Here is a 12,159-nt window from a genome sequence, read left to right on the forward strand (position 1 = left end):
TCGTAGGTCCATACAGCGCATGGAACGTCAAGGTCCGTCAACTCCCGTGGCGCGGGAAGTAAGCTGTCCGGAGGCCAATGCACCGATTGGTGAGTACCCCTTTATCGGGGCATGGGGAGGGGAGAGAACCAACATTTCAGACGCAGTAGCAAGTGCGGCCACAGGGGGCAGGATTTATGTCAACCCAAAATTGCTACAGCCAGTGGGACCTTGCAGGCAACCCCCTCCGCCCCGCCCAGAGGTGTACAAGGATGGCCTATTCTGTGGGGTCCCTCCGTTAGGAGCCTACTTGGATAGCGCCATCAAGGAACAAATTTGGGCCAATGATTTCATTGATATATGGTCCCTGGTCTCCACGGACCAGCACTCGATAGATAGAGAGAGGCGGTTGGGAGAAAAAACATATGAACGTAAACCAAAAGTGGCAAAAACCATCAATAACTGGTTGCAAGCGTTTGCGGTCCTGGGATGCGTTATGGGGGAGAAGCACCCCGAAAGGTGCTCCGAGCTATTTATATACCTAGATAGCATCTACAACTCATATAAGGCACACGGGGGATCAGCTTGGTGGAAATATGATGAAGATTTTCGCTGTCGCTTGGCCGCCAACCCCCAATTAGGCTGGGGTATGAAAGCCACGGATTCGTGGCTCCGCTTGATGATGGCGCAAAGAACAACCCAATCCTTTCACGGGCCCGCTGCCGGGTCCGATAACAACGCGGCAGCAACAGTCATGCGTAGACCAGGTTCATGCTGGTTATTTAATGAAGGACACTGTAAGTTTTATGGGCTCTGCAAGTATAGACACGAGTGTTCAGCGTGCGGAGGCCCCCACCCTGTGGCAAAATGCACGCGACCACCCCAAAAAGCTAACTCCGGGAAAAATCCCTCTGCAGGTGAGGTTAACGATGCCAGTGAGCGTAAAAAGAATGGAGCCGTGGCTGGACAAATATCCCAATAAGGCGGCTGCGGCGCAACTGCGTTTCGGTTTCTCATATGGTTTCTTCATCCCATTTAATTGGTCCCCGGAGCCACAATCGGCCACAAACTTACAATCCGCAAAGGATTTACCCGATGTACTAGCAGCGAAGTTGGACAAGGAAATCAGGTTGGGTCGCTTTCGCGGTCCCTTCAATTTCCCGCCTTTCCCTAACTTACGGGTTTCACCCTTGGGTATAGTTCCCAAAAAAGAATCAGGTAAATACCGATTAATTCATCACCTGTCATACCCCAAGGGTATGTCGGTTAACGATGGTATACCCAGGGATGAAACAGCTGTCTCTTACATTTCCTTTGACAAAGCGATCGACTTAGTCAGGAGCGCGGGCCCGGGGGCCCTTATGGCAAAATCGGACATAGAATCCGCGTTTCGGCTGCTTCCGGTACACCCGGACTGTCACCACCTACTGGGAGCTAAATTTGAGGATCGATACAATTATGACACATGCCTTCCCATGGGGTGTTCTATTTCCTGTTTTTATTTTGAATTATTTAGCACGTTTTTAGAATGGGTTGCTCGCAAAATCACTCGGCAAACCGCCATCACGCATTATCTCGATGACTTTTTGATAGTTGGTCCAGCTGGATCAGATGTTTGCTCCACAACCCTAGCTCAATTCAAAGATGCCATGGAACATTTCGGGGTCCCACTTTCCCCTGAGAAAACGATTGGGCCAGTATCGGTGATCACATTCCTCGGGATCGAAATCGATTCGGTCGCCATGGAATTTAGGTTGCCGATGGAGAAAATAAAAAAACTGCTGGATCTTATCAGCGGGTGTATTTCGGTTGGAAAAGTCACATTGACGCAAATGCAGTCAATGCTGGGCTCCTTGAATTTTGCCTGTAAGGTCATGCCAGCGGGCAGGATCTTTTCGCGCAGATTAATGTTAGCCACAAGAGGAGTGAAACAAAGCCTCCATAGAATCAGGATTACAGCACATCTACGCTCTGATTTAAACACATGGAAGCTGTTCCTCAACAACTACAATGGCAGGACTTGCTTTCAGGAGTCAGAATGCTCCAATGAGGACATGGGTTTGTTTTTCGCAGCGTCAAGCCACACTGGTTTCAGCATTCGCCTGGGCAACAAATTGTGTTCAGCGAATTGGCCTGCTTTCTGGGTTTTCAGGAATTGGCATGCAGAGCCAACCTTGATTGACCTCCTTCCGGTGGCTGTGGCCATGGAAATCTGGGGTTCACAATTGGCCAACAAGCGTATTCGTCTTCACCTTAAAACCGTTAGCGGGGCTCATGCCATCAATTACCTAGCATCTCCTTCATCGTTGGTGCTAGACTTAATTAGGTTCATAGTATTGAAATGTTTAACATTTAATGTTTGGTTTAAAGCGAATGCACTAATCGGCAGCAATGAGAATGTGTCTGAGTTACTAACTGGGTTTCACTCGCAGGATGTACTGGAACGGCGCATTCAGGAGCAATTGGAGGAGGTGGATTGCCCACATTCGATCTGGGATGTCCTGGGGACCTGATGCCGCTAATACGATCATCGATAGCCCCGTCAACCTGGAAAGCCTATGGTAAGGTGTGGGAGGAGTGGTGCCTTTTGGCAGAAGGTAAACCAGTGGGGTCTTCAGAGACGGCTCAAATGCAGGTGACAATGGTGTTCTTATCCAAGATGTATGCTATGGGAGTGTCGGGTGCAGTGGCGCAGAACCGTATGTCTGCATTAGCGTTCCATTTCAAGCTGCGAGGCTGGCCGGACTCCACGAAACATTTTCTGGTCAGCCAGATACTAAAGGGTTGGCGACGGGCGAATAAACACGGTGATAACAGGCGTCCTATATCTTTTGAATTGCTAGGGAACTTGGTCAGGGCAACGGAATCTGTTTGCGATTCCAAGTACGAAGCTGCGCTAACATCAGCGGCGTTTGGCCTAGCTTTTTTTTGGGGCCATGAGGGTTAGCGAAATTGTTCCTACTGCTTTGAATAAACCGGGTGGCCTTAGGCGGGAGGACATTCTGATTTGCAACGACGGTCTAAGGATTAGGATACGTAAATCCAAAACGGATCAAGAAGGTAGGGGAACTTGGTTTCCTACATTTGCCATCAACAAGGACATATGCCCGTTAATGCTAATCTTGAATTACATGCTAATTAGAAAAGATGGTTCTCAATTTTTCGTACATGAGAATGGGATTCCCCTAGTGTCGGGCCAATTTTTAGCTGTATTGAGACGAACGTTGTCAATGGTGGGCATGCCCGCAGCAGAATTTGGGACTCACTCTTTTCGAATAGGCGCAGCGACAGAAGCATCTAGAGCGGGTTTGTTCGACTCAGAAATTCAAAGGATGGGTAGATGGAGATCTCGCTGTTTTAATAGATACATCAGGCCTGACTTATTGCTATAAAATTTGGGTTGTTTTTAGTACCATCATAATACGGGAGCAGCTTTGGTAATACATCGGGTAATTTCCTTTGATTGTCGGTTATTGTCTAACTGTATACATTTTATTCCCAGATGGGGTGCGACCCAGTGTCTGGATAGTGGGTCATTCATACGTCTATTGGGCTGCCCGCCGCGCTGAATTGGGCCCAGGAGGGCGATCCCTGGGATTTAACGATGTCGACGTGATATGGCGTGGCATGAGAGGCATGATGTGGTCCCAAGTCCTTCCGGAGGTGGTTCATATCGCACGGGTGGCTTCATCCCCCACCATTGTCGTCATCCATGCCGGAGGAAACGACCTGGCTTCGTCCCCACTGGCTGAACTACTTACGCTGATCAGATCAGACATGGACAAGTTTCCGAGTTTTTTCCCATCGATGCGTCTGGTCTGGTCCGAAGTTATCCCAAGGATGGTGTGGCGGGGGGCCAGGGAGTTGAATGCTATGGAGAGATCCAGACGCACGTTGAATCAGAGGATATCGCGTTTTGTAAGGTTTAAAAATGGCATAGTTGTTCGGCACCATCGGCTGGAAGGGGACAATTCCGTTTTTTTGCTTCCAGACGGAGTTCATCTGAACGAAGCGGGAATAGATATTTTCCTCAATGGTATTAGAGAAGGCGTGGTTCAGGCGGTGCATTCATTGGGGGGGGTCGCAGCTCTCTAGGTTCGCTCCTCCTTGGCGGAAGGGTGGAGTTTTTGTTGGTGGTGAAGATACCTGCCCGGGAGACCGGAAGGCAGTAATCTCCCTACACCCCTGTTGTTGGCAGATACTGCCGGTTTAAGCTGCGACCAAAATATTTACCCAAAGTAAAAGATGGAAATGTTTTGAGTATATTTCCCAATAAAGGTTTTAAAAGTTACGATAACTGTCGTGTGTGTCACTTGATGGGAGAAAACGGTCATGGGTCGTAGCAGTCACACCGATCTTCTGAAGGGCATGAAACACATTCTGGTAATTGGTGGTGGCTAAACAACTAATAATTGTAGGCTGTATCCTGGATCTCATACCCCCCATAGCTACCACTGTTTTTAATCATGTACGATCCCATTCCTGTCATCACCATGGCCCTTTTCCTGATCACTTCATCCAACGATTCGTCCGCCATATTTTTACTAAAAACCCTGCACCATCACAGCAGCAACTGATTAGGAAACCACTTTCCAGTTTTGCAAGGTGTTTATGATGCCCATAAAATTTTTTATTTTTTTTTTAAAGTGTCCCCCATAGGGAAATGTTTGTCAGCCCATGCACTTAGTGTATGGGTATTCCAAATCTAGGAGACGAGCTCATAGCTCCCAACCGTCCCTCATTGTGCGGGATTATCCCGGTTTTCAGCCTCTGCCCCGCACTCCCGCACGGGACACTCTAATCCCGCGGCACAGACAGCAGGACCGACACGCCCCCTTGTATAGTTAACCCAAGTCCCGGGCCCTTCCTTACCCTTCTGTATGGCTGCCTGCTTTCTGCGCACAGGACCTGTGATGAGGTCACAGGAGGGGAGGAGTCAGCGGTCACATGATCGGGACCTCCGTGGATTGCAGGACTTGCTGCCACCTTGCCACATGGTCCTGCAGGAGGTAAGTAATGCCTTGTATGGGGTCAGGAGGTGTACAGTGTGGATGTCGCAGAGCCGTGTGTGTACGAGGTGTGCGGAGCCGTGTGTGTACAAGGTGTGCGGAGCGGAGCCGAGTGTGTACGAGGTGTGCGGAGCGGAGCCGTGTGTGTGCGAGGTGTGCGGAGCGGAGCCGTGTGTGTACGAGGTGTGCGGAGCGGAGCCGAGTGTGTGCGAGGTGTGCGGAGCGGAGCCGTGTGTGTGTGCGCGCGAGGTGTGCGGAGCGGAGCCGTGTGTGTGTGTGTGTGTGCGCGCGAGGTGTGCGGAGTGGAGCCGTGTGTGTGCGCGCGAGGTGTGCGGAGCGGAGCCGTGTGTGTGTGCACGCGAGGTGTGCGGAGCGGAGCCGTGTGTGTGCGCCAGGTGTGCGGAGTGGAGCCGTGTGTGTGCGCGAGGTGTCTGGAGCAGAGCAGTGTGTGTACGAGGTGTCTGGAGCGGAGCGCGTGTGTACGGAGCGGAGCCGTGTGTGTACGAGGTGTGCGGAGCGGAGCCGAGTGTGTGCGAGGTGTGCGGAGCGGAGCCGTGTGTGTGCGCGCGAGGTGTGCGGAGCGGAGCCGTGTGTGTGTGTGCGCGCGCGAGGTGTGCGGAGCGGAGCCGTGTGTGTGTGTGCACGCGAGGTGTGCGGAGCGGAGCCGTGTGTGTGCGCCAGGTGTGCGGAGTGGAGCCGTGTGTGTGCGCGAGGTGTCTGGAGCAGAGCAGTGTGTGTACGAGGTGTCTGGAGCGGAGCGCGTGTGTACGGAGCGGAGCCGTGTGCAAAGTGTACGGAGCGCAGCCGCATGTGTAGGAGTAGCTATGTGTGGCCATTATATGGTACGAAATATCATGTGCAGCCATTATACAGTATGGAGCATCATGTGCGGTCATTATACGGTATGGAGCATCATGTGCGGTCATTATACAGTATTGAGTATCATGTGCAGCCAATATACAGTATGGAGCATCATGTGCAGTCATTATACAGTATGGGGCATCATGTGCAGTCATTATACAGTATGGAGCATCATGTGCAGTCATTATACAGTATGGGGCATCATGTGTGGCCATTATACAGTATGGAGCATCATGTGTGGTCATTATACGGTATGCAGCCTCATGTGCGGTCATTATACGGTATGCAGCCTCATGTGCGGTCATTATACAGTATGCAGCCTCATGTGCGGTCATTATACAGTATGCAGCCTCATGTGCGGTCATTATACAGTATGGAGCATCATGTGCGGTCATTATACAGTATGGAGCATCATGTGCGGCCATTATACAGTATGGAGCATCATGTGCGGCCATTATACAGTATGGAGCATCATGTGTGGCCATTATACAGTATGGAGCACTGTGTGGCCATATTTTTTTGTTTATAATTATTGTATATGAAACAGTGTGATCAGCAGTGCTAAATGGGTGTGGTTGGGATGTGGATATGGATGTGACTAATTATGAATGGGTGTGGTCAGAGACGTGGCCTAAAATTTGCCGCGGCACGCAACGCGCGCCGCAAACTTTGTCCCTCTTTCCCATCTTCAAAAGTTGGGAGGTATGGACGAGCTCCTTTAAATTGGGCCTAGTTTTTAATGAGGCCTTCATCAACGTCTCATCATTCTCCGCCACTAGATCACCAGAGTTAACGTGTTCCTTTCTGCTACATCCAGTCAATTTTTGGGCAAGGGTGTCTATGATCTCCATAAAATATTTTTTAAAAATGTACCCCCCATGGGGAAATGTTTGTCAGTCCATGCACTTAGTGTATGGGCATTACGAGTCTAGGAGACCCGCTTCTTTGTAATGGGAATCTTTTTTATGAGGCCCTCCTCCATGTTTCTTCCAAGGGGGGATTGTGTTGCGTGCAAATTTGGGTCAAGGCGGACCTTGCATTCAGTGCATAAGGAAACAGTATGGCCAACTGAAGAATGTGAAGCGGATTTTCCTGTGGCCATCCAGTACCTGGGTTCAAAGGCTTATTGGGGTGCATATAACTTGATAGCAAGGCAGGCCTTGCATTCAATGCAACATTTTTCAGCAAGCCCTCCTGTACCTCTCATGAAAGGTGTATTGGGGTGCGTAGTAATTCTTGGCAGCCCAGCCACTCACTGCATAGGCAATGACAGCAATAGAAGACCCACTGTTTAATAATGACCCTTTAAGAATATTAATGCCGCCTGAAACCCCTCTTATAATAGGCTTTGTGACTTTAAGAGTCCATCCTTCATAAATGAAGCAAGATGTGTCTCCTTATGTGTCACACAATACATGGCCAGCTAGGGTTGTTAAATGTTACAATGACATTTCCCAGTGAATGCATTTGTATTGGTTGAAAGCAATGTTGAAGTTGAAAAACGCATAAAAAATGCTGCGTGTGATGATATCCCAAGTGGTAAAGGAACATATTGGTCTGGGGTTAATTATTCTCCCATATATACAAGTCATTACCCTGGAAAGGATGTACCTTAACATATTTCTAAGCAAAATCCATTTTGGTTTTGTTTTTGTATGCTTTTTTTTGGTGCACCTTAAAAAATGGCATGAAACTCTGACAACATTACTTACAGCTGTGACCTAGGAGCCAGAAATGCTTCCAGGGGCGATCCCCATGATGTTCCTGTGTCATTTGAGCAGTGTTTACATCATTTTCAGACGTTACTAGACCTTAAAAGGACCCCCGGGGGGGAATCGCGGTAAAAATGCTCGGGTTTCCCATAGACTTACAATGGGCTCGTTGCTCGGGTCGAGTACCCGAGTATTCCAATTTGCTCGACCGAGCAACGAGCACAGGAGCATTCTAGTGCTCACCCCTCACTAGTGATCACCAATGGCATTATTCACAGGAGCTCTGTGTATATTGTCAGTGTACAGGTAATACAATGATCACCAGTGACATTATACTCAGGAGTTCTATATATAGTATCAGTGTACAGGTAATACAGTGATGACCAGTGACATTATACACAGGAGCTCTGTATATAGTGTCAGTGTACAAGTAATGCAGTGATCGCTAGTGACATTATACACAGGAGATCGGTATATAGTGTCACTACACAAATGATAGTGATCACTGGTGACATTACACACCGGAGCCCTGTATGTAGTGTCACTGCACAAATAATACAGTGATCACCGGTGACATTATACACTGGACCTCTGTATATAGTATAAAGTGCATAGTGCCACTGTACAGGTAACACACTGACTCACAGGTGATGACTCTAGTTGACGTCCTTCATCTTCATCCAGTGGAGACCGCCATCACTTCTTTCATCCAGGACTCGTCTCTGCAGTAGCTAACACAGTAATCTAGAGCACATTCCCCAATTTTTACACAACTTCTAAACTACGCCAGATGAAGAAAAACAGCGACCGTGTCCCCCTGCACAGTAACAGGACCTCTCCTCCCCCACACTGAAAACAGTGTCCTCAAAAATAACATCCTATAATTAGCCCCTACAGTAATAATATCCCACATCCTGCCACCATGTGTCCTCCCATTCTGGACCCCACGTGTCCTCCCTTTCTGGACCCCACAAGTACTCCCATTCTGCCTCATGTCTCTCCATTTTGCCCCATGTCTCTCCATACTGCCCCATAGTCATCTATAGTAGCATAATACACCTCATAGTCATCCATAATAATATAATTCATCCCATAGTCATATATAGTAGTACAATGCACCCCCATTGACATATATAATAGTATAATGAACCCCATAGTCATATATAATAGTATATTGCACTCCATAGTCATATATAATAGAATAATGCACCACCATAGTTATACATAAAGTATAATGCACCCCATAGTTACATATAATAATATAATGCACCCCATAGTCATATATAGTAGTATAATGCAACCCTATAGTCATATATAATAGTATAATGAACCCCATAGTCATACACAATAGTATAAATCACCCCCATAGTCCTAAATAAAGTATAATGTACCCCCATAGTTATATATACTAGTATAATGCACCCACATAGTAATATGATGCACCTCATAGTCATATAATGCAACCTCATAGTAGTATAATGCAACCCCATAGTAGCATAATGCTCCCCCATAGTAGTATAATGCAACCCCATAGTTATTTATAGTAGTATATTGCACCCCCATAGTAGTATATTGCACCACCATAGTAGTATATTGCACCACCATAGTCATGGTGACCAGAAAAATGTCCACAGGAAAATTGCCCACAGGAAAAATGCTCACATGGAAAATTGCCCACATGGAAAATTGCCCACACGGAAAATTGCCCACATGGAAAATTGCCCACACAGAAAATTGCCAATTGCAGCATCACAAAGTTTGAGATCCATGATATTTGAGGTGCAAGGTGAAGAATGCCCACAGAAAATTGCCCACAGGCTTAATTATAGGTTAAATGCTCTGTAAGACAGGGGGATAGTATATGCATGTATACATGAGATGCTCTGCAGGGCAGAAATATAATATAGAATTATAGGTGAGATGCTCTGCAGGACAGAGAATAGCAAAGACCTATAGGTTAAATGCTCTGCAGGACAGGGGAAGAGTATGCAGGTATATGTGAGATGCTCTGCAGGGCAGAAGAATAATATATAATTATAGGTGAGATGCTCTGCAGGACAGAGAATAGCAAAGAGATATAGGTTAAATGCTCTGCAGACAGGGGGATAGAATATGCATGTATACATGAGATGCTCTGCAGGGCAGAAGAATAATATATAATTATAGGTGAGATGCTCTGCAGGACAGAGAATAGCAAAGAGATATAGGTTAAATGCTCTGTAGGACAGCTATAAATCACAGAAATAGGAGCTGGTGGCAGCGAAGAGTTCTGAGCTGGTTGGGCAAAACTGGCAGCGATGGACAGCGTTTGAAGATTATAATTCCCGCCTGAGCAGGAGTAGTTATATCGCCCTTGCTTCAGTGTGCCCAAAAGCCAGTTCATAGCAAGGCAGCCTTTCTGGCAACTAATTATCCTAGGTGCAGTTCCCTGACTGACCTGAGGGTAAGAAGGGTGCCAGAGAGCTGTAAGTGGCAAACCGGAACTGGGAAGTGGGATATAAATAAATCCCTGAAGAAAGAACTGGGACAACCAAACACCCCCGGTTCCTGACATATTGGTGGCAGAGTGGTGGGATAATGGAGCATTAGTGATCTGGTTTGAGCAATTATTCCGCTCACTAAAAACTTATATGGTTCTTGCGAGGACCCTGCGCAAAATGTTTTGGAGAACGAGCTCAGTATTTACTAGTCCTGAGACGATACCGTGTGTACTTTCGAGTACCCCCTCCCTTTCTCTTAGGATAGAAAAGCAATCTTTTATTTGGCAATGATGGCCGCAAAAGGAGAGCACTGGTACACCCAGCAGAATAAGGACACTTTTGTTGGAATATGCATGTACCACGGCCTGGACTCCCATGGCAAAACCAAGGCCCAAGTGGTCACGGAACTGGTGCGATTTGAAGAGGACAAGGCCCGTCCTCAGCGCCCAGCAGACGCAGGAGGACAGGACAGGTGGTGCTGCGACAGAGGTACAACCACTGAAAACCGGCCCTACTTCCATCTGCAGGCGGCCTTGGAACAACTCTCTGCTGACGACTGTGATGGACATCTGAGGCTGATACCTAGAAAAAGCGGAGCAGCGGGAGGCTGTGAGAGCCCAGCAGGAGGCAGAGAGGGCCCAGTGGGAGAGAGCTGAGCAAGGGGCCGAGAGACAGTACCAGCTGGAGTTAGCCCACATCCAGAGACAGAGGTCCTCTGAGCCCAGCAGCGAGTCAAGCAGCTCTCAGCTCCCCAAACCCTGGCCAGAGCTCTTTCCTGTGATGGAAAAGGATGGGGACTTGGACACTTTCCTGAGGGCCTTTGAGAAAGCCTGGCTACAGTATCGGCTGCCTGAGAACCAATGGGCCTGATATCTGACCCCAGGGCTAAAAGGCAAAGCTCTGGAGGCGTTTGCTTCTCTCCTGCCAGACCAAGATGGAGACTATGAGGCCATCAAGCAGGCCCTGATAAAGAAGTACAAACTGACCCCTGAGGTTTACAGTAAAAAGTTCCAGAACCTCCAACGTGGCCCACATGACAGCTATAGCGATGTGGTGCATGGACTCAGGACCCAATTAGACCAGTGGATCCAAGGACTGTCAGCGACCACCTTTGAGCAGCTGCGAGACCTGATGATCAAAGACCATTTTCTACATCTTTGCCTAGCTGAGGTGTGACAGTTCGTGATGGACAGAGAGGCCAAAGACGTGGATAAAGCAGCACAGATTGCCGATGCCTATGAGGCCAACTGTAAACCAGAAGTGCAGAAACCAGTCACTGCCAGCTGGAGAGGGGGTAAGCCTGCAGCCAACCCCAGTGCCCCTGCCACCCAACTCACCGGAGGCCCTGTCCCCTTTGCCAACAACACCAGGCCTACATCAGACCCTCGCAAGTGTTTTTTCTGCAATAGGATTGGTCATATCAGCGCCACCTGTCCGGAAAGCAGAAGAACCCCCCAGCCAAGGGCTCAGGGCCTAATGTGGCAGTTCTTTTGGTGGGTGGGGTGGTTGGGAAAGTCTATGACAACGTGCAGCACGTCACCATGGGGAGCCATGTCACTACAGGCCTCAAGGACACCGGGGCTGAATGAACCCTCATCCAACCTGAACTGGTGACCCCTGATGTGATTATTCTGGGGAAAACCCTGACTGTCACCGAGATTGGGGGCATCCACTGTCCCTTGCCCATGGCCCGGGTTTTATAGATTGGGGTGCCGGGAGTGGGGTTGTGCAATAACTTGCCCACCGATGTTTTATTGGGGACTGATTTAGAGAGAATGTTTGCATATTATGTCCCTGATCCCCTTCCCCAATCTGATACTAAGGGTGATGCTAATGATGGGAAATTGCATGCGATACCTGAGAGTGATTTATCTCATGATGATGATGATGATGATGATGATGATGATGATGAAAATGTGCATGTTTTACCTGGTAAAAATTTATCCAATAATGATGTGTCTACAGGTGCAGGAGTTCTCAGCCACGTCACTCAGCGGGTGAGATGGCTTAGAAGCCCCTAACAGGAGTAAGCGATGGTGTTAAGGGAAATGGGGAGATGCATGGGAACTGTGAGGAAGGTGATGCCATGCAACTGACCTGTATAACAGAGGAAGATAA

At 48.3% G+C, this 12,159-nt stretch overlaps 1 protein-coding gene across 1 annotated transcript; it reads left to right on the forward strand.

The window, feature by feature from the left end:
• Positions 1-278: 278 nt before the first annotated feature.
• Positions 279-4,244, forward strand: LOC143767433 (uncharacterized). Its single transcript, XM_077255769.1, has 2 exons — positions 279-2,540; positions 3,482-4,244. The coding sequence occupies exon 1, from the start codon at positions 765-767 to the stop codon at positions 2,490-2,492; it is 1,728 nt and encodes a 575-aa protein (XP_077111884.1). The 5' UTR covers positions 279-764; the 3' UTR covers positions 2,493-2,540; positions 3,482-4,244.
• Positions 4,245-12,159: the final 7,915 nt, after the last annotated feature.

The sequence above is a fragment of the Ranitomeya variabilis genome, chromosome 4, assembly GCF_051348905.1.
Source record: "Ranitomeya variabilis isolate aRanVar5 chromosome 4, aRanVar5.hap1, whole genome shotgun sequence".
Classification (NCBI taxonomy): Eukaryota; Metazoa; Chordata; class Amphibia; order Anura; family Dendrobatidae; genus Ranitomeya; species Ranitomeya variabilis.

What these genes read in the sequence shown, in the direction of transcription:
- LOC143767433 (XM_077255769.1), top strand. Translation starts at nt 765, where the DNA reads ATGAAGGACACTGTAAGTTTTATGGGCTCTGCAAGTATAGACACGAGT.